Here is a 22,737-nt window from a genome sequence, read left to right on the forward strand (position 1 = left end):
GACAAGAAGGCTCCAGCTGTGGAAAGAACTAGCCAAGCAAGAAGAGGAGAGGAGAGGAGAGCAGAGGAGGCAGGGGCAGACGCAAGGGCAGGCCTAAAGCCAGTCAGAACACAGGACAGCCCAGCCTGCCCCGGGCATGCGCCCCCAAGGAGCCCACGTCATCTCCCAGGGGACCAGCTGGGCAGCCAGAACACAGGCTGGGGGCCGCCTCACCCAGCAGGGACTGCCCTTGCTCTTCCCTCACCAGGTCCTGGGCACTCATCTTTATTTTCTGGCCAGCTGTTTGACCTCATGTCCCTGGATATTCATTTCTACAGGGCACACATCATTTCTGGAAGCAATAAGGGTAGAAAATCTCCAAGTACAGAAGCATCCTCCATCAGCAAACAAGTGAGGAAGGAGGAGCCTATGTGGAACGTGGTGCCTCCTGGGAAAGAACTCGTCCCACAAGGAGAAGGCCTCGGGACTGAGAACCACGAGTTGTGACAAAGCCTGGGGGTGCTGGATCAGGAGCAGGGCTGCTGAGGCCCTCTAAATGCCCCTTGAGGCCCAGGGAGAGAAAGAGGCAATGAACCCTCCATTTGCTCTTTCACTGCAATTCTGCCACATACTGGCCCTTCTCTGCCCCCCTCCCTCTCTCCAGCTTTAACCTCTGGCTCCATGTGCCCCAAACCAAATCCAGAATCTTCCCCCCTCACCATTTCCTCTCCTCATTTTCCTTGCTCCTGATCAAGGGGACCCCTTTTCTGTCATTCAGACTTGCTATCTTGCAGTCGCCTTTGAACCCCTTCTTCTCTGTTGCCCCCACCGCCACCCAGTCTGTCTGTGTCCCTTCCCCAGGCTCACCTCCTCCCCAGTCCTTCCAGGAGCCTCCCCCCTGGACCAGATCCTCCGAGTAGGTGACCAGCACGTTCACTAACTCACTCTACTGGCCCCACTTTACCCCCAGGGCCTGGGGAGGTTGTCAGCAGGGGGTGGGTTTGTTTTGGGGGATGGCGTTGTGTTGTGTTTCGGTTTGTTTTTCCAGGCAGTGATTGTGGTATTTCGTTCCTGATGAAGCTGCTTGAATTCCCACCCTGAACCCCCGTGCCAAGGCCAGGAGAACTCTGTGGGGAACAGACACTCACAGCCAGGCCAGAGCCAGCTCTCCGGGTAGCTCCGCAGCCAGGCAAGACTTTAGACTCATTTCCTCCCAGTGAGACTTTAAATTAACTTCCTCCTTCCTGGTGAGATTGTTTAAAAGGGCAGGGAGAGTTTATGGCAGCCCTTGACAAAGAGGGGCAGAGTCCGAGCAGGCCCAGGAGGAGCTGATCCACCCGAGGTGCCCATGAGTCACCCTGTCCCTCCCTCCGTGCCTGCTGCACCTACACGGCCCGCCTGGGAGGCCCCAACCCCTCCGAGAACCAGGAGGCTGGACTCTCTTAGCAGCTGGTCCAGGGTCGTGGTTGGCTGGGTCGGGGGTCCAAGGCACCAGCTGGACCATCTCGCCTTCTCCACTGAAGCAGGAAAGTAAGAGCCTTGAGCCCTCAGGTACGTTTCCACCAGAACGGAAAAGGCTATACCTCTGGGTCCACATTATTGAGAGAAAGGAAAATGGAGGTGGGGTGGGTGGAAAATAAGGAGTGAAAGAGCCTGAGAGAGAAGGATGAAAGGAGAGGAAATCAATCAAATAATCAAAGAGATTTCTGAAATCAGACTCAGGAAGGCAGACAGATTTCATCTGAGGGGCCAAGTCTGATCAATTAATAGTGGACCATGATGAGGATTCTGAGGCTGGGTTCAGGCTCAGTGCAAAGGTATGCCATGATCGATTAGTTATGTCTGCCACGGACACAAGAATGGGGTGAGGCGTGCAAGCCAGGAATTTGATCACCCACATTGCAGCCATTTTCCCTTAACCACAGGGGCTCTTTGATATCTATCCATTCAAAAAAATTTGAGCATCAACCATAAACCACACAAATACTTGAAGAAGGCATGAAGTAGGAAGGAATGTTGTTGTTTGGCCCCAATCCTCATTTTTCTCAGAAACTAATGACCTGAAAATTACAAAAAAGGTTCATGGTCTTGCAAGATTTTCTAGCTGTGTAGAGTCAGGCTAGTCCCTTCCTTTCACTGTCTCAATTTTCCCATCTGTAAAATGGGAGTAATAGTCTGGCTATCCCCCATTAGTTCTGTCTATGCACCTAGGATAATAATCACTAAAACACATAAAATAGCACCCATTATGTGCCAGGCTCTGTGCTAAGTACTCTCTATATAATAACACATTTAATCTTTATATCGCCTCTATGAGGAAGGCACCAGTATTACTCCCATCTTGCAGATGGGGAACTGAGGCCCTGCGAGATTAAACTTGCCAGGCAGTGTGGCTGCAAAAGATGTGCTCCCTCAGCTGTGCTGCACCGTCCCCACAATGCACCTGATTCTGAGTCCATGGCTGGAAGAGAGCTGGTACAGCGTGTCCTTCCAGAAGATTTATTCAATGAGGATTAATTGAGCACTTCCTGCATGTCAGATAAACAGGATACAATGACTAACAGGACAGCATAATAAAACAGATATGGTTTTAAGGAGAAAGTAAAAAACAATTTGCACAGATGGTCATTTTGAAACAGTTTTGACATGTGCCATAAAGGAGATGGTCCAGGAGTCAGAACAGACTTCTCTTAGACTAAATTTCCCAAGGAATGCTAGCAGAGGTAGCAAGGCAGGGGAGGTAAGCATTTGGCCCATTGCAGAATCTAAGGGAAGGGGCAGAAGGAGGAGGAGGCGGCCATTCTGCACTGAGAAGGCAGGAGCTGGTGGTGGGAGATGAGGTCAGCGAGGTAGTCACGCCCAAGTGTGGGGAGGAGTTTGGCTTTGCCCAGTGTTTGCTCCAGTCTGTCCATCTCTCTGTTTGCTCTAGAACATCTGCCAGCCCCCATACTTGCTGGCCACTACCCATGCGAAGCCAGGCCAGGCCAGGCCAGCCCATATTAGACGGGCTGGTCTCACCCAAGGAGGAGCAGCTGCCAAGCCCAAGGACATGTTGGCAAACCACGGCTTCCAGCATCCCCCACCCCAGGGAGTGCCCCTAAGCTCTGTAGGCTCCCAACTTCCTATTGGAAGGGAGTTCCAATGGGCCTGTGTGTAAACATGGAGTTGAGCTCAGAGAGAGGTGTGCAAACAGTGACCATGAGACAGAAACCCCCGTGGCAGCTGCCTTTCCTTGAATGAGAGCAGCCCATCCAATATTGGCAAGCTTGGTGCTTCCTGTGGGGAGTAGCCAGCCTGGAAGGGTGAGGGGGTCCTGGAGCCCCCACCCAGCCTGGAGGGGGGTGGGAACGCCCAGGTGTGCTCCCCGAGGGTGTGGCCTGGGGAGCCAAGGATGGAGAAGTCATGGGGAAGGTCCTGCCTTTGGAGTGTGGATCCCAGCTCTGCCTGTTTTCCAGCTGTGTTACCTTGGGCAAGTTGCCTCACCCGCCTGAGCCTCCCTTATCTTAAAATGGGGATATTAATAACTTCCTGAGGCGGTTAACTTTTGTGGATTTTGCAGAAGACAATGTAAAGCACCTACCAGGATACCTGGCACCTATTAGGTGCAGAATACAGGCTGGTGCTGTTGTCAAAGCTGAACACTGCTGTGTGCCGGGCGTTATCTGTGGTGCTAGGCATTTAGAGATGGCTGGACGCTCTCTCAGGAGCTCACAGGCTACAGATCAAACAGTGGATGGATAACTGAGCAGGAAGGGAATGATGGGCACTGCGAGAGATGTGTGTCAGTTCTATATGATCAACACGAAGAACATCATAACAGGTGTTTGTATGGAGGGTTGACTGTGTCTAGAATGGTGTCAAGTACTCTACGTGGACTATCTTGCTTAAATACAATAACTTTGCATAGTAGGTCTTATTGTTCCCATTTTACAGAAGAAGAGCTGAGGCCTGAGGAGGTGAGGTAATCTGCCCAAAGCAGCAGGGCTAAAAATGGTAGAGAGAGGCTTTGCACCCAGCCGGTCCAGCTCTGGGGTCCAGGCACTCCACTGCCCCCCGCCCCTTCTCTCCCTACACACACATACCGAGACCACACAGGCCACAGCAGCGAGACCTCACACAAGAGGCCGCATTCCACAAAATACAGGATTCAACAGGAGAGAGGTGAGGGCTGCCTAGTGGAGAAAATGATCAGAGTCATGGAGGTGGGAGCTGGGAGTCAACCAAGAGGGCGAGAGGGAGCCTGGGACCCAGGCACAACGCCAAAGACTTGGCTCTCCCTGCAGACACAACCATTTCTGTGTTAGAGGAATATTCCAGTGAAAAATGTCAGGAGTAATATGGCTTCTGGTAGGGAAGCCATCAGGAGACCATTGCTAAAGACACAGAGAAAAAGTCAAGAGTTGGCCTGAATTTTTAGGCCTCCGCAGGGGCTGAGATGTCCAAACCTCAGGGGTTAAGGCGTAAGCCGGGAAGTTAATTTGAGTCTTTCTCACATGTGGTTTCTAACTGTGGTTTAAAATGGGGAAATCCTTGTGTGCCAGGTAGTACTCTTCTGGGTGTGGGTGACAAAAAAACAAATCAAAGCAGCCCAACACATAAAGGACCTGTATTGGCTCACATAATGGAAAACTCTGGAGATAGTTCTGACTTCAAGCAAGGCTGGATCTAGGGGCTCAAATGCCATCCCAGAACTCTGTCACTATCTCTGGGATCCCTTCCTGCACATTGCCTTATTCTCAGGCAGCGTCTCCTCACATGGTGGCAGAGATACCCAACAACCTCTCCAGCTCTAAGTCGTCTTGTCTCAGCAAACCCCAGCAGAAAAGCAGTTCCTCTTTCCTGACAAGTCCCTAAAAAGCCCTGCAAAGCTCTGATCGCCTCAGCTTGGGTCACCTGCCCATCTCTGATCCCATCTGCGTGATCAAGAGATGGAGCACACGCATCAACTAGGCCTGGTCCACATGGCCACACTTGAGGCAGAGAAAGAGGTCAGCCCTACCCAACTGCATGGTGGGGTAGGGGATAGGAGTTCCCAGGGGAAAATCTGGGTGGTCACCAGAAGAGGGAGGAATGGATGGTGGATGACTTTGGATGACCAGAGTAACAGATGTCCACCAGACTCTCACTCTAACCATCCCTATTTCATTTAATTACAGTTACTAAAGTAAGAGATGGCAATATTCCATGTCATTCTACTTGTGTGATCTTGGGCAGGTCTCTTAATCTCTCTAAGCCCCAGTTTCCTCTTGGGCAAAATGTAGTTAGTAAATCAATCTGCCTCACAAGATTGTTGGGAAGACTAAATGAAAGGACACAGGGCTCAAAACTGGCAGACTAATAATACTAATACTTATTAGAATCATTTTTATGATTATTATTCTTTCTCCTTCAGACATCTCTGGATCCCACACCTCCCTCAGTTAGACTTACCTCCCAATACCTTCCCAAGATCCCATTGACTTCTCTGTGGAGGCCACCATCTTGGTTAATCAAAGAGGCCAAGACTCAGCTGCCTGGGATGGAAAGGAATAGAATTACCCACTGGGTCTGAGGTGAATTTCCTCATGCTTGACCTGCTGAAGAGATTCAGACAGGCCAAGAGCAGGCCCGCCATGGCTCAGGGATGAACCCAGGTGCTCCAGGCAGCCCCACCCTGATCCAATCAGTCCTCTCTGGTGACGCACAGCCAGGCTTTCAGCAAAGAGAAATTCTGGTAGCACAAATTGGCCTCTCGGGCTAGTGTACCCAAAGATGCCCAGCAGCGTGGGATCACCCCATCCCCTCAGGTGCTGGAGGGGAGCGACAGGGGCTGCGTATTTAGTCAGACGACTCCTTCCTCTCTCTGGCTGCTCTGTCAGGGCCTGGAAGAACCCATTCCCCATTTAAACACACTTTTTTCTCATCCTGGAGAGATTTGTGCCTCTCTGGGAAGGAGGGTGGAGGACACAGCTGGCATCCCCAAGAGAGAGGGCAAAGGGCTTGCTTGATTAACAACTGTCACGGAGCACTCCCTCCATACTGTATGCTTTGGGTGCATTCTTATATTTAATCTTCACTAAAATAGGGATTGTGATGACCGTGTACAGACAAGGAAACTGCAGCTGAGAGAGGATTGTATCCACAGTCCAATGGCACAACTCAGACCGGGCTCCAAAGCCCCCATTCTTTTTTTTTCCTGAATTGCTAACATAATGTTGTAGTTTGTTTCATTTATTAATTTGTTTATTTATTTACTTTTATTGAGGCAACATTGATTTATAACATCATACAGGTTTCAGGTGTACAACATTATAATTCGACATCTGTTTATATCATAGTGTGCTCACCACCCAAATTGTGGTTTCCACCTGTCACCATGTCATTGACTCCCTTTACTCTGTTCACTCTCCCCCGACCCTTCTTCCCCTCTGGTAACCACCAATCTGTTGTCTGCTTCTATGACTTTGTTTTTGTTTTGTTTTGTTGGTTTGGTTTGGTTTGGTTTTTTATCTTCCACATAAGAGCGAAATCATAGGGCGTTTGTCTTTCTCTATCTGACTTATTTCACTTAGCATAATACCTTCAAGGTCCATCGATGTTGTTGCAAATGGCAATATTTCTTCTTTTTTATGGCTGAATAGTACCCCATTGTGTCTGTATATATATATATATATATATACTACATCTTCTTTATCCATTCACCCATTGATGGACACTTAGGTTGTTTGCAAACCTTGGGTATTGTGAACAATGCTGCAAAGAATGTAGGGGTGCAGATATTTTTCCAAATTAGTGCCAACATCCCCACTCTTAGCCACTATGTCATACAGACTCACAATCCCCAGACCATTTGAGGTCTCTGCAGACCTGAAGTGTAAATATGGCTAGAGCTGCCATTTACTGGGCCTCCCAGGTGCCGGGCACTGAATGAGGCACCTTCAAGTGATAATCCAGTCAGGTGTACTGGCAAGAAAGTCCCTCTGAAAACCCACGTGAGGACAGAGGACAGGCAGCTGAGCCCTGCAGAGCAAGCAGGGGCTGGTGGATCGGCCCCCTGAGGGGGAATCTGGCTGGCAAGGAGGGAGGAGGGACGGAAGCTTAGACACTCTCTCTTATCCCACAGAAGCCTTCCTTCTCCACCACCACTGATGAGCCAAAGCCAGGCAGGCTGGAGCTCAGCAAAAGCAGCACCAGGGCTCATGTCCACCCTGGGCTCAGAGGGGCTACACCTAGAGCTGGGATGGGCCAACCATGTTCCATGGCCAAATCCAGCCCGCCATCTGTTTTTATCAATAAAGTTTTATTAGAACACAGCCACGGTCAGTCATTTACATACAGGTGCTTTCCCGCTACAATGGCGGAGTTGAGCAGTTGTGACTGAGAACATGCAGGCTACAAAGCCCAAAATAGTTCCTTTCTGGTCCTTTACAGAAAACTGCCAAGCCCTGGGCTAGAGGAGTAGAGCAAAGTGGTTAAGACTGTGGGCTCCTGGTTCGTCTCTGCCTGGGCTTGTCTCTAAGATCTTGTCTTTCTCTGACTCTTAACAGCTATCAGACCTGACCGCTCTATGCCTCGGTTTCCCCAAATTCCTCATTGAGCTGCTACAGGATTAAATTAGTTAAAATAAGGAAGAGTCTCAGAGCAGCACTTGGCACATGTGTTTGTTGTCTTATTCTGGGAAACGTCCCAGGAACATGGAGTTAAAGCCCTCAGAATCCGGCGCCTCCTCCTATCTTCTTGCATCTCCTGCTGTGCGGCCCTGCATGGCCCAATAATTCTACCATTGGCCAGAGCTAGAGAAAGCCATTAAAACCAATAAATAAAATTAAAACAAGACAGAATGGAAATAATGGGCTTATTTCCTTCCAAAATAAATGTCACTGGAACAAATTGTTTGAGCCACCAGCCTTATTGTTTATAGATTTATTTGCTGTTTATCTCCCTCTGTGTTGGTGGCATGATCAATAATTGCCTATAAATACCAGGAGTTTACAAGGAGGACCACATAGAGAATGAGAGGCAGCCTCTGGTTACTTTGATCACCACACACAAGCCTGGCCCACGACCGTCAGTGTTCAGGACGGCCTTGGGGGGATGACTGGAAACTCAAGGCTAGGGGCAACTGGGTCTGGGCAGGGTCACAGTCATCCCCAGCTCCCAGGTGGGACTCTCAGCGATGCCCTGACTCATGGGTATGTGTGCGTGCTTGCCTGTGCAAGCAACCATGTGCAAGTGCCCACGTGTGTCTGTCAATATGTCTGTCACTTTCAGTCCCTTAGTGTCTCTGCTTCTTTTTGTTCTGTTCATGTCTTTCTACTCAATCTCGTCTCTTTCTTCCTGAATCTGTCCCCCTTAGACCCGATCACTGCCTCGGTAGTGTTTCCATCTCCCACACCCAGGCGTGCAGAATTGGTCCCTTGCAATGAACCCTCGCCCACGCATGGGTGGAACAGAAAGAAACCCACGGAAGAACAGACAGTGGCCCCCTGGCTTTGGTGACATTTAGTCCACAGAATTTCCCGGGGTGACAAGGAGAACGGCCCAAGATGAGTTTCCAGAAGCAGTTAGCCAGATTCCAAAGTCTGAGCAGATCCTCTGGACAGAGTTCAACTTTGGAGAAAACGCTTGGTCGTTGGTTAGAAAGGAAGAAGCCAGTTAGATGGAGGGAGCAGGTCTTGGGTGTTTTTTGCCTTTTTCTTCCCTTACTTTCTTTCTCAAACAGAAAGTCACTCACTTCCTTTTAACACTCACCGCACACGTACTGCGTGCCTCGGTACTAGCACCAGGGACATGGGTCAAGAAGGCACTCAAGAGCTGCCGCCTGGAAGGGAAGCCAGCCCAAAAGTCAGGGCTGACCGTGAAGCGTGATAAGGTACCTCGATGGAAGGATTCTCAGAGGGCCAGGGAAGGGCCAGGAGCAGGGGTCAGAGAAGGCTTCTTGGAGCAAGTGCTGCCTTCTCCAAGCTGAACTGAGGTTCCATCACTGGCCCTATTTATTCTTCCTGTGCCCCCTCCTCACCCTCAGAGCAAAGCCCAAGGTCATTACCCCAGTCCTCAGGCTCTAATGATTCAGTCCCCTCCCCCTTCCCTTTGGTCTCTACCATCAGGGTGTCATGTTCTGCCTCTCCTCTGAGCCTCTGCACATGCTGTTCCGTCTACCTGGAACATCTTCCAGAACTTCATCTGCCTAGATGTCGCTTCCTATAGGAAGTCTTCTCTGATAGCCCCCTGGGCCAGGAGCTCCCCTGAAGGAAGCTCTACCAGAGCATCTATCCCACTGCTCTGTAGCCATCCACATTCTGGTCTCTACCCCCACACTGTGTGTTTCCAGAAGGGGAGAACCTTGTTGGTCCTCTGCTCTGTCCCCCCAACCCTCGCCTAGCGATGGCACAGAAGCGATTCTCAGGAAATGCAGTAGGATGAATAACTGAGTTGGATTAAAGAAAAAGATGTCACAGATCTTCAAATAACTCCCTATCAGGCAGATTGGAAGGGCTCACACCTGCTCAGCTCGTGACCCTGTGACGTCTTGAGCTCGGCTGTGAGAAGAGAGAGGCTTCGGCCACATCCAGTGTGTTTCCTCTGGTTCCTGAAGGCCGATGCCATGGGGAGGACCCAACTCCAACTCTACCTGGCCCTCCATTCCACACTGAGAAGGCCCCACTCCAGGTGACAAATCTCGCATGACAACCCGGAGAGGTTAGAGGAAAAGTGTGAGCTCTCCTCTGCTCTTAGCCAGAAAAAGTGCTGTGCTTGCTTTAGAAGGTCCACCATCGGGGGCTGGCGGGGGATTGCCAAGTGGCTACCCAGATGCTCATATCTGCCATCCCTGCCCCAAATGATCATTTGCTCAAATGAAGGAAAACTCAAGCCCTCAGTGGCATCTAATCATCGTCCCTGAGGCCAGGACACTTTAAATCATCCTTTGAGTTTAAATTAAATACCTACTTTTTGAGAGTCAAGCCTTGCTCCTTGGCACACAGAGCTCACTCACACCCATTTCCCTCCCTTGTTTGGATGTGGTGAGCCTGGGTCAGCCCCGGGCCTGCGTTTTCACCCTCTGCTGTCTGCAGTCGATGGTGTGAATCCCAGCTCTGCTACCACAGCTGTGAAGGCGTGGGTACGGTGCTTACTCTCTTCAAGCCTCAGCTTCCTCCTCTAAAAATCGGAGATACCGGTGTGTCCAACTCATAGGGTTGCTATGGGGATTTGGCAGGATATATGTGCAAAGTCTCAGCCTGCTTCCGGATACACAGTAAGCACTCAATAAATGGTAGCTGATTTTATTTTAGCTAAAGCAAGTCTTACTCAAGAGCTCACCAAGAAAACAGTCTGGTCCTTCTCTCCTGAGAGAGCTGCAGGGAGGGGTTCCCCAGGGCTTGGGGTTAAGACAAGAAGAAAAGTCAGAAAAACACGCTCCTGGGAAGATGTGGAGGTGGCTCGCCCTCCTGAGGGTGGGATGACACAGGTTGTCACCCCAGGGCAAAGGTAACAGGAAGGTGAGGGATTTCCCAGGCAGGAAGGCCCTGGGTGGGCTTGGGAGGGAAGAGACCCCTGCCCCAGGCTAGGCCCTTTCTTTGGGAGAGCCCTTGGTCCAAAGTAGGGAGAAGGGTGGTGCTGTGGGAAGACAGGGGGCCCAGGACCGGGAAGCCCAAGGGGAGGGAAGGACAGATGGATTTTCTGCTGTTTTGAGCTCGTTTCTTCATAGGTAGACCCTAAGCAAAAGATACTAGGGAAAGTAGTTTTTCTGGGAAGTGACCCCACATGGCACTGGCAGGGGAGTGGGGAAGTGAGACCAGGAAGGGAAGGATGCTAGAAAGGGTGTGGTACCCAACAGGCTACTGTGGGCAACTGAGGCCCAATGCCACCGTGGGACTCTGGGCATGGAGCAGGTCACATCTCAAATCTGCCCCACTGTATTCATCGGCTCAGGCTGCCCGGGCTGAGCACCACAACTGGGCGGCCTGAACAACAGAAGCATATTGTCTCACGGTTCTGGAGGCCGGAAGTCTGAGGTCAGGCGTCGGCAGGGCCATGGTCCCTCTGAAGGTGCTGGGCAAGGAGCCTCCCCTACTCGCTTCTGGTGGCTCCATGGCTGGTGGCAGCGTAACTCCAGTCTTGCCACAGCGTTCTCTCTGTGCGAGTCTCTGCGTCTGAATTTCCCCTTTTTCAAAGGACATCAGTCATGTTGGCTTAGGGGACCCCCCTACCGACCTCATTTTAACTAATTACATCTGCAACCCATTTCCAAATAAGGTCACGTTCGGAGGTACTGAGGGAGTTAGGACTTCAACGTATGAAATTGGGGGAACACAATTCAACCCATAAAACCCACCTAGGGATGAGAAAGCTAGGGTATTATCCTCAAACTCGCAACCACACTGGCTGAGGGCGGTTCCTGGCCAAGAGAAAGCCCTCAAGTGGGGTGTCACAAGTTCTCGTGATAGACCACTAAGGGCATAAGGAATAGTGAGCGTCTGCTAGTTTCTTCTTCAGGAAACCTCTAAGATAGGAGTAGAAATAGATTTCTTCTGCCTCAGTGCTCTGTTGTTCTGAGGCTAGGTTCCTGATCGGTTGTTGATGTCTGCCGTGGGCACCGGAGGACCAAGAGGCAGAACGTATGCCATGAGTTTGCCATCTTTTCCCAGGGGTGTCTGATGGGGTTTTCCTGCTTTGTGGAGTCCCAGGCTCTGGATCCTGAGTAGTAATTCGCGGTGTGGCTCTGGGCAGAGAGGAGGGAGCTGATTGCCAGTAGGTGCTGGCAAAGCTGAAGGACTAAAGCTAACAGAGGGCAGTCAGGAAGGCATAGCTGGTGCTAACATCAGCCTGATTTCCCCAGCTCCACATCTGGCCTCAAGTTCACACACCCTCAGAACTGACCTGCTGAACAGATAGCAAAGTTGAACCTGTGGCTAATGCCTCTGTCAGGGAGCAGGCAGAGCATGTCCACAGAGCTCAGATGCCATTCTACCTGTAACTCAAGGCTGATTCAGAGGTGACTGTTGGCTGAGCCCAGATCCCTTTGATGAGCTAGGAAACAGCTTCTGAGCTCTGTCCTTCCAACAACAAAGGGCTGCTTGGGTAAGGAGCTGAGGCCAAGGAAGGGTCATCCAAGTGGACAGGGCAGGGAAGGATAGCCCAAGTAGAGAGGACAGCATGTGCAAAGCTGGAGAGGGAGAGAGCCTCCTTCAGGGTGGTTCTGAGGCCTGGAGAAGTGTGTGAAGTACGGACAGCCTATGATGAGTTTGGCAAGGTCAATCTCACGTCAGGGGTCAAATCATGCAAGACCTTATAAGGCACGTGATATACTGTGGCCTTTATCCTGAGAGCAATAGGGACAACAGACCAGATTTAAGCAGGGGAAATACCCACTTATTTCCCCATCAAGGTGCTCTCCCCTACCCTCCCAACCTGGAGAGAGAGAGTAACCCTTTCTCCATTTGTCTTGGCTCTGGGACAGGTCATGGTTGAGCTGAAAAGCACCTGTGTACAGAGAGCTCCAGGAAACAGGAATAAGCTGACATTCCAGCTCCTGTAGAGCCCTTAAGAAATGTCTCAAACAAGCAGGTAGAGAGACGCTTTGATGGCATTTTGGTTCCACAGAAAGAACAAACATCCGTGTAGGAATCCTGCCATGGAGGTGCGCTAGCAGGATGCAGCAGGGTGAGCGGGAACTGCCAACAGGGAGAGGATGGAGCAGTGGTACCAGGGCAGCAAACCCCTTCTAGACAGGTGTCCTCCCAGCCCAACTCCCCTTTCAGGGCAGGTAGATAGCATCACTCTTACTTTACGAAGGAGGAAGCCCAGGCGCAGAAAAGTACGTCCCCAAAACGCACAACTAGTAAGCGACAGACCCAGGTCTGTCTGATCCCAAAGTCCATCCTCTTTCCTGACATCACAGGCTTTTTACTGCCTGATTCTTTCAAGACCAAGACCACATGCACGGCTCCCACTGCTCAGCACTTGCGTCTGCATCTTCTGGCAGGACTCAGCCCCCACAGGAGGTGATGCGTTGTAGTGGTTGAGAAGAGGACTCCAGCAGCCCAGGCTTGCAGACATCTGACTCAGCATCCCCGAGGAGAAAAGAGCTTCCCTCTCCCCAGTTTCCATAGATCTATCCCAGGAAAACTCTGATTGGCCCTGCTTGGGTCACACACTCCCTCCTGGACCAATTACAAGGAAATCACAGGGCTCTGATTGGCCAGCCCCTTTTGACAGGGTGAAGTGCCATGAGAAATGGCCCCCCATCCAGGACCACAGGTGGGCATTTAACCTTGACTTGGAGGATCAGGGAAGACTTCCCAGAGGAAGTGACTTCTATACCGAGACCTAAAGGATGAGTAGGAATGTTCCAGGCAAAGAGGCAGAGGAACAGTGTCCAGACAGAGGGACTAGAAATGCAAAAGCCTCCGAATGCTCCAGAGTATGTCTTGCTCACAGTTATATCCCCCATCCCTAGTGCACAGCCTGCCTTCCCATGAGGGCTCAGAGAATGCTTCAGGAATGAAATTCACAATCAGCTGTGTTGCCTTAGACAAGTCACTTGCCCTCTCTGAACTTCAGCTTCCTTCTCTATCTGGTGGTTTAATCATCCTAACCTTCAAGGACTATGCAAGAATCCAATTCATCCAGTCCCCAGATAATCATCGAGCACTTTCTCAGTGCTCAGCACTGCACTGGGCCTGCTGGAGATAAGGCCTGCCGTGGAAGAAAAGAGCTGGCTTGGGGCTTCTGCACATGGCCAGACCTGCAGCGGGAAATCAGAAGGGGCCCAGGGGGAGAATCAGGACAAAGAGAGAGACTCAAGGACAGTAAAGGTAGACAATGGGCTCTCCGGACAGGGACGAATCGGCCAGTTGTCAGCAATTTGTGCCTTCCTTCTCCCTACCCCCACACTCCGTCCCTACTTCCCATCCTCCACTCTCCCATGCCACCTATCTTCTGAGCACATACTACCCTGAGGCCCCTGCATCCATGCCTGGGTGCCCAGGTCTGCATGCAGGACAGTGGGACCTTTCTCCCCAGGCCTTTGTCCTACAGCTTCATAACCTGATTAACAGGTTGCGACAATCCCAGAAGGAACAAAGAGGAAAGAAACTATTTCAGGTTTGGGTGACTGCGGAGGAAATTCTTGCCCCACCCTGCCTAGCTGGCCCAGGCGCATTTCTCCCTCCCTCCACCCCAGCAGGCCAGTCCTGGGCTCCAGCTCCAGAGCACTCACGGGTTGCCAGGGTGAACCAGTTGGGGACTCAGGAGAGCAGGGAGCCCTGCAGGTGCTGAGGGGGTAGTCGGGGACTCAGCCAGGAGGGGCATCAGGTGGCAGAGCCCTCGCCACCCCTGCCTCTGCCCAATCCCTGCCCTGAAGCCAGAGGCCCTGCTTGGCATGGACATGACAGCGAGAGGCTAGCCCCCTGCCCAGGTATGTGCCACCCACCCCCTCTCTTTGTCCTCTCTCTCTTCTCTCTCTCTGAATGTCACCGTCTCTCTCTCTGTCTGAACCTGAGTGTGTGCATGTCGCGAGCATTTGTTCTTTCTCTCCATTCTGTCCTCTGTCCCTCTTTCACGGCTCTGTCTTGTTCTCTCTCTCCTTCTGTCTCTCTCTCTCTGCCATCCCCCTCTACTCCTGTCCTTGCCTTTTCTCTCTAGCTATCTCTCTGTGCACTCTCTCTGCAAAAATCCATGACTGTTTGTCTTTCTATCCATACCTATCTGACCCTGTCCTTGTTCTTCCATCCTGCCCAGCCCCCAGCTCTCCTGGGTCCTCCACACATGGGGGACCCCACAGAATGTCCTTCGAGCCTCATCCAGCTATAGACCCCCAAGAACATTCAAAAGCATAATATATTTTTGTATCTAAAAAAAAGGAAAAGGTTGGTAATTTGACCTTCACGAAGTTAAAGTTCTACAAAATTTCTGCGGGTGGGGCCGGGCAACGCTCAGCTTTCTCACCTGGAAGGCCTCCCTTTCCTTCCCAGAAGGAAGAGGGGTAGGGCCAGGCTCGGGGGAGGGTTTTTATAACTCTCAGAAGGAGATGTGGATTTGCACTAGCTGTTGCTGTTGCTCAGGCATCAAGAACTGACCCAGCCCGACCACCTCAGTGCCGGGCGTTGTCCATCTCCCGTCTCATAGCTGAGTCCTTGGCAGTTGGGCTTTCCACACCATGTCTGTTGAGATGGATTCTTAGGATAAAGAAAATTCTGGGGTCGGGAGGGGGCAAGAGGAGTGGTGGGAGACCCTCTGACTGGCAGTGGGGAGTCTGAGACCTGGAACAGTTACCGCCAGCCCTGGCCTCCCCTCCCCCGAGTCTCCAGAGACCTCCTGGGGGTTTTCAAAGCTGACAAATCTCTGGTAACTGCACAGCCGCAGGGAGTGGTACAGGTGAGAGGTGGGGCTGAGGATGACTCCACCCCTGCCCAGGACTCAAGAGGAGAGGAAACTCCAGTTTCCATTCTCCTCTGAGACAAAAAGCACTGGCAGCGGGAGCCTGTGGGGACTGGGCAGCCAGAGACCTATGTCCAAATTCTGACTCTGACTCTTGTAAGCTGAATAACCCTGGGCTTAGCCATGGTGACTCTGAGTTTACTACCCCTAAAATGGGGAGTTGTGAGGATTAAAGGAGAAAATGCACAAACAGCGCCGGCACAAATTCACCTGTAATATGCAAGTCCTGATTACTCTTTATTTTAGTACCTTAGCAAAGATCACTTGAGCTTCTCCTCCCTGATGGTCTCATTGGGGCTAGCTAGCTCAATGTTTCCCAGCTGGTGATGGATAGAAGGATGGATGGATGGCTGGATGGATGTGTGGGTGGGTGGGTGGATGGGTGGGTGGATGGATGGATAGATGGATGGGTGGATGAATGGGTGGGTGGGTGGATGCATGGGTGGATGAATGGGTGGGTGGGTGGGTGGATGGATGGATGTGTGGATGGGTGGATGGATGGGTGGATGAATGGGTGGGTGGATGGATGAGTGAATAAGTCAACCCTGCAAGAGACAGTGGCTGGCAGACTGCACCTCCCTATACTTCATAATCTCTGCACTCAATAAAATACATGTTGAGTTGAATATAAAATTCCAGGGGCAAAAGTGAAGGCGAGGTGGAGGATGTGACGGTGAGGAGCCAAGCTGAAAGGACTGTGAACTCCGCAGTTAGGGGCACCATCTCCAGTCTTGCTCATTTTCAGACCCCAGGTGCCCATTTCCAATTCCATTTTCTTCTCTCCACAGGCTAACGCTGACCCTAAGCCGCTCCTCACCTGGACAGGATGAGAGTGTCAGGTAGGGCCAGCTCTGAGGATTCTAAGGCTCAAGGGTGAGGTCTGAAATTGGTTTGGGAATCATTTTTCTGTCAGCAGTGTCTGCCCATCCTGGACTCAGAGGTGGTTTGGCTGTATCTGTTCTCAGATGGTCAGGCCAGAATTCCAGGGCGAGCCTGGAGGAGTGTAAGAGGTGACCTCCTGCCTCTGGGCTGAAGGGCTGGAGGAACGGGCACAGTAGCCCTACTTGGCTGGAAACACCTGACCCTGCTTGGAAATTGGGGACAAAATATTTGCCTCAAGAAGGGCTATTCTAGAATCCTCACACCATAGGGCTGGGCCCAAGGAGGGGCCTTTGCCTTCTAGTCCACACCCTCATGCCATACCCCCTTTGTACAGATGGGGAAACTGAGGCACCGAACAGGAAATGGGCACAATTCCTTATATTCCCAAACAGCTGTGAGGGAGTTCAGAGCACAAGTTTTAGAGTCAGCTTACTTCCCCGGATTCAAATCCCACCTCTGTCACTTACTAGCTAAGTGACCACCTCTCCGAGCTTCAGTCTCCCCATCTGTAAAATAGGGATAATCAATCGCATCCCATGCAGAGGCTTCCTGTGAGGATGAACTGAGGTAATGTATGTAAATGCTGTTTGCACAGTGCCCAGCACAAAGTGAGTGCAGTGTAATGTGAGCTGCTCCCCAGGAGGAATTCTGGGTGCCTACAGCCACACTGTGCCCTAGAAGATGAGGGACCCCCAGACCTGAGCCCCACCCTACAGGACCCAGTGGCCTTCTCCCCCATGCCAAGTAGCTTGAGACCAGCGGGAGGCCACAGAGCTGAATTCAGGGCTGAGGAGCAAAGATGATGCCAAGAGGGAGGTCAGGCAAGGAGTGGGGTAACTTGACCTGGCGGTTGGATTTGATTCTGAAGGCAGCAGGGCCACCAGTGTCCTTGAACTCAGAGGTGTAGTGGAGCCTGCTTCTGGCCCTCATGGAAGAGTGAGGGAAGGGAATGGATCAGGATAGCTCTGGATTGTCTGTCCCATGTGTGGGGTTGCTCCCCAGTGACGGGCGAGGGGATCGGGAAGCAACCTGGCTGTGAGGCGGGGAGTCTGCATCAGTAAGGCCAGTGTGTGTCCCTTCAGAAAGCATTGTGTGGCTATTTGTGGTGGCTTTCAGGAGGAGTTGATGGAAAATGTGGGGGACCAACCCTACGCCCCAGGCCACCCTGGGGACTGCCTACTGGTGACAACAAGCCGTGGGCTCAGTAGCAAAGGCATTGTCATGTCCAATCTGTGGCTGAGGGACTCCTGCTCAGAGAGGCCGAGCTCCTGCCTGAGGCTGCACAGAGGCGGCTGGCTGCCCTGAGCGCTGGACCAGACTTCCTGACTCCTGCGCCAGGGCTCACCTCCCAGGACACTGCACAGAGCCGACCTCCTGCTTTCCTGCCGCAATTCTCAGGCCTCACCTCAGGGCGCTGGATAAAAGTGCAGATTCCAGGCCTCCTCCCTAGAGAGTCTCTCTCTGGAAGGATAAGCGGAGCCCAGGAAGGTGCATGTCTGCCTTTCTCTCCTAGTGGCCCCGCTTTGGGGAATGTTGCCATGTAGTCTTGCAGCATGATCTCACCATTTGATCATCACATGGATTCACACTGGTCTTGCCACATGGGCCCATGGGCTGCTCCACGGTGCGGACGTGGTCTGGACCTACAGTGTGGGGTCTCATGACGCGGTCTCCCTGTGGGCATTCGGTAAGGACTCATGCAGTCTTGCCACATGGCCCCACGTTGTGATCTGGTGCTGTGGTCTCACGGCAGTGTCTCTTTGTCTGCAGGTCTGTTTCGCCTCGTGGCCCTCATCTTTGCCCTGGTCACCACATGGGTCTTTATTCGCAGCTATAATGGCTTCAACATGAAAACCATCCGTCTGCCCCGTTGGATGGGTGAGTGGGGCTCACTGCTGGGGCGGGGCCTGTGAACCAGGGCTAGGGACCTAGGATCTATTCCATTCTCCATCCCTGGGTGACCCAGGAGATGGCCAGGCATGGCAGGATGTGGGGCCTTTGGAACCCCAGCCATTGCGGGTGGGGGGACAGAGAGGAAACCCCTAGGCTGTCAGGAAGGCTAGACCCTATGGGGTCAGAGAAGCCTTCTAAGGCCTTAGCCAAAACATGTGCCTGCATCAAGGGCCATTTTGAAAATGTGACCCCAAGAAGGAAGGGAAGAAAGAAGGAAGGATGGAGGGAGGAAACAAGGATAGGAGGAAGGAAAGAAAGAGAAAACTGTGTGTGCGTTGAGTGACTTCCACTTGCACTTGCTGTTCCCTCTGCCTGGTACCTCTTCGTGCAGATCTCCTTGTGGTCAGCTCCTTCTCAGCCTTCAGGTGTCTGCTCAGACGTTACCTCCTCAGAGAGGCCTTCCCTGAGCACCCCAGCTATAGCCACGCCTACTTCAGCTTCTCTCATGTCAGCCTGTTTCCTTTAGAGCATCATCATCATCCACCATTATGTTGTTTACTTATCTGTTTACTTATTTGTTGCCTACTTCCACCCCTTAGAATGTGAACTTCCTGAAGGCAAGGATTTTATCTTGCATACATCCATCTTTCTAGCACCTGGTGCAGAGCAGATGCTCAGTAAACATTTGATAAATGAAAGAAAAATGGATGGATGGGTGGATAGATGGATGTCTATCATCTGATGGATGGATGGATAATGGATGAGCAGATAGGTGGATGAGTACATGGATGATGGATAGATGGATAGGTGGGTGGAAGGAGGATGGATGATGGATGGATGAGTAGATGGATGAATGGATGGATGATGGATGGGTGGATGATGGATATATGGTTGGATAGATGGGTAGTGGATGCTAGTTGCTTACATACACAGTCTCATTTAATCTGCACAAATGCCTATCGGGTGGTCCACAGTATGGCTGTGGAGTGGACTCACATATGACCTCATGGTATGGTTTTATGTGTAGTCTGAGAAAAGAGAAGCTCAGGGGGATTAAGAAATTTGCCCAAATTCCTCTTGTAGATGTCAACAGGGATGGAAACTCAAGACTCCCAGATCCAACTCCTTTCAAAGGAAGGCGAGGAAGGGAAGGAATTCATACCTTTGAATTTCTCCTCCTTGAATTCAAAGAACCACTTCCACTGACATAGTCAAACACAATAACCTGTAGTGGCCCAGACCAGCTCACAGCTTTACAGCAGCAAGAAGCCAGTCACCCCGTCTTTAACACAAACTCCCCCCAGTGGAGTCTCAGAGACCCCTTACCTCATCCACTTCTTGTCAAGCTTGGCCCACACCCGTGTCAGGACGACTGATACATATGCAAGGTGACCACCATATCCCCAGCCCTAGGGCACTTTTTTTATAGATAGAGAGTGGCGTGGCTGGGCTGGTGGCCTTGGAGGAGATGGACCCAGATCAGTGCAGGAGGCTCGGACAGGAGTGGAGCTCAGGACTGTCCTCCAGAGTGGAAAGCCCCAGCCTGAGGTGAGAGAGGGGACAGTGTTCGAAAGGAAACCCAGAAGTTGTTTCCCTCTCAGAACTCAACTCCCTGCCGTCTGACAAATCAATACTTCCAACCTACACTCATCGAGCGACTATTCTGTGTTAGGTCCCAGGGACCCCAAAATAAGGAACACGTGGCCCCAGCTCATGGTCTGAGTCGGGCAGACAAACAGACTTAATTACAGCATATACAAAAATGAAAGTGCATTAACGGGATCCAGAGTTTCAAGAAATGCTTACAGTAGTGGGAAAAGTAACCGGTGGGAAAAGTGGACATCCGAAACCAGCAGCCTTGCAAAGGGGACCGTTCCTTTACGTGTGAGGGTCCTAACCTGGTTGCACACACCCCTGCCTTATTATTTAATGCATTAATATAGAATCACGTCTATTATGATAGTGCAAATTTATTTTTTGTTTTTATTATTATATTGATATATGTAATAATAATATATACATTGGATTCCTTTCTAATCTAATCTATTTTATTTTATGCACTTAATATCATGCACTCTGGTAGAATAGGAAGTTCTAAGTGTCTCAAGAAAAGCAGGAATAAGTTTATTCTAAAGGGAGTTCACAGACTTTTCCAAACTACCAAAGGGGTCCATGTCACAGAAATCAGGAGATTAAGAACTCCTGATTTACCTGGCAAATTAGGCAGGGCTCGTCCAGATGGGAGTGACAAACCAAACTCTTAACTGGTTTAAACACAATGGGATGTCTTGAGTCATGTAATTGGGAATCAGGCTTCAGATATGGCTGGATCTAGGGGCCCCCACAAAGTCCCCAGAATGTGTCTCTCTATGTCTCTGGGCTCTGGTTGTTGCTGTTTCACTTCATTCAATGGACAGCTTTCTCTCCAAGGCAGGTATGATGCCTACCAGCTCTCCAGATGCTCATCTTCCAGCTTAGCTGAAAAAGGCACTTCTCTCTCTCCCAGGGCCATATGTCAGCCTAGGGAAGGGCTCTGTCTCCAGAGGAATGTCATATTATGACTCGCCCAGCCTGGATCACCTGATACTCCTGGGGCCTCGCAGGCAGAGAGTAGAGGCACCTTAGAATGGACACCCCCTAAGAACCAAATGGAAGTGCATCAGTGTGCAGAGTCCCCCTAAAAAGGAGAATTCCCCCCCTGGCATTTCTATGGTCTCTGGGAGCCCTGTCCTCTAGCACTTACTGCCAGTATGGTGGGAGACCTGACATAGAAACACAGAAACAACCAGGACACAGTGTAAATAGGATGCCAGGAAGTGACTGAGGGCCCTAAAGCCCAGTGGCGGTGGCCAGCACCTCAGTGAGTCAGGACAGGGACCCTCCAACATGACTGAACAACAGCCGCACAGTCCTCCCCTTCCCCGGGGCCAGGGCACCAGGCGCTGGGCTGGGCCCTTCCAGACTGACCTCACGGGATCTTCTCCACAGCCTGAGAGGGTGGGTATGATGGCCTCCACTGCGCAGCCAAGGAAACGGAGGCTCCAGGAGGTTAAAGCCCACACATGGCCACACGGCCAGGAGTCGAGGCTCAGACTGCAGTGGGTCTCTCAACAGAGCCCTGCTTCTTTTTAACCATGAGAGAGTCATGTATGTCTGCATCCGTGTGTGCATGAGTGCATGAGTGTGCACATGTGTGTGCATGTGTGTAAGTGTGTCTACATGTGGCTGTGTGCATGTATATGCCTGTGCGGGTATGTACATAAGTGTGTGTGTGTGTGTGAAGGAGTCACAGCAGCAAGTGAGGAAGGACTCCCAGATGAGATGAGACTTGTAGCTCATTTCAACACCCTCCACTGGAGGGGGACTCTGCTTGGCCAGGCCACTGCCATTCTAAAGTCCCTTCTTCCCAATCCCCACTCCCTAGCCCCCAGCCCCAGCCTCCCTCCTGCAGCCGGGGCCCAAATCACTTTCTCTCTAACATGAATCTGTCTTCTCTCCCGCAGGTTCAGTCCCCAGAGAGACCCGTGAGTATCTCCCCAGCCCACCTCTGCCTTAGGGTGAGATGTCCCAAGGTCTCTACTCCCGCCCTGCAGGTTCTAGAAAAATCTCAGTTTCCAGAGTCTGCCTGGCGCTCTCCTCCCATGGCCCAGTGGTGCCTTCTGAAGCCCCCAAGCCCTGTGGCCGGGGTGGCCTCCTCTCAGCCATTCAGCCTGATAAGGACAGCTCCACCGACCTCCTTCCCCATTCCCCACTCAGGTGGACGGTGCCCCAGCCCTGCCTCCCCGTCACAGCACCCAGCCCTGCACTCCACCTCCCCTCTCTGACTCCCCTCCGGGCTGGGAGCCCCAAGGATGGGGCTCTGCTTATTGTGACTGCAATGACCCCAGACTCAGCTCATGGTTTCTGCTCCAAAGTACCAGGGGCCATGTTGGGCACTACAGGGGCCCCTGGGAACAAAAACAAGGGGGTGCTGATTGTTGGGGCAGAAGTGCCAAATGTGCCGAGAGAGGTAGGGCAAAGCACTCCGGGCTTCAGGAGGGGCACCACCTTCCAGCGGGATGGGGTCAGGGGAGGCATCAGGGAGGGGGTGGCTTGTCAGCTGTGCCTTGTAGAGGGGGGAACAGCTTACACAAAGGCCTAGAGGCGGGAATTCTGGGGCTCCAGTCACACCTTGGCTGCAAAGTCAGGGATGCGAGTGTGAGGAGTGGAGAGAGCACTGGGAGGGCAGGAATACTGAGGGCCTCGAATGCTGGACACTGTGGACGTCTGAACACAGCTCCCGAGGTGCAGAGAAGGTGGGAGGAGGGACAGCTGTGATGGTGATGAGAGTAACAATGATGGAGTGCTGATGGTGTGCCAGACACCGTATTCAGAACCTCACAGGCATCTCATACGCTCCTCACCACGGCCCTATGTAGTGCCATAATTATCCTATCCTATAGACGAGGAAACAGGCTCAGAGAGTGAAATTCTTGGCCAAGGCAACGTAGCTGTAAGTGGTGGACTGGGAGTCAACCTCCGTCTAGTCCAGGGCCCCCCTCTCAACACCTCTTTGCAAGAGGC

General features: G+C 51.7%; 1 protein-coding gene across 8 annotated transcripts in view; it reads left to right on the forward strand.

The window, feature by feature from the left end:
* The first annotated feature begins 1,121 nt into the window (after positions 1-1,121).
* FAM3D (FAM3 metabolism regulating signaling molecule D) overlaps positions 1,122-22,737 on the forward strand; it is a 37,316-nt gene continuing 15,700 nt past the window's right edge. For 2 of the 8 annotated variants that reach the window (XR_011527441.1, XR_011527444.1), the window contains exons 1-4: positions 14,156-14,377; positions 16,188-16,238; positions 18,052-18,159; positions 21,678-21,698. Coding sequence is in view for 4 of the 8 variants with exons in the window: in XM_008519853.2 (XP_008518075.1) it covers positions 16,226-16,238; positions 18,052-18,159; positions 21,678-21,698 (142 nt within the window). In the remaining 4 variants the exon portion in view is untranslated. Of the gene's footprint in view, positions 1,531-14,114; positions 14,378-15,083; positions 15,337-15,427; positions 15,496-16,187; positions 16,239-18,051; positions 18,160-21,677; positions 21,699-22,737 lie in introns of those variants that run through there. The other 6 variants (XM_008519853.2, XR_011527442.1, XM_008519846.2 and 3 more) reach the window with 6 other exon arrangements.

The sequence above is a fragment of the Equus przewalskii genome, chromosome 15 (assembly GCF_037783145.1).
Source record: "Equus przewalskii isolate Varuska chromosome 15, EquPr2, whole genome shotgun sequence".
Lineage (NCBI taxonomy): Eukaryota > Metazoa > Chordata > Mammalia > Perissodactyla > Equidae > Equus > Equus przewalskii.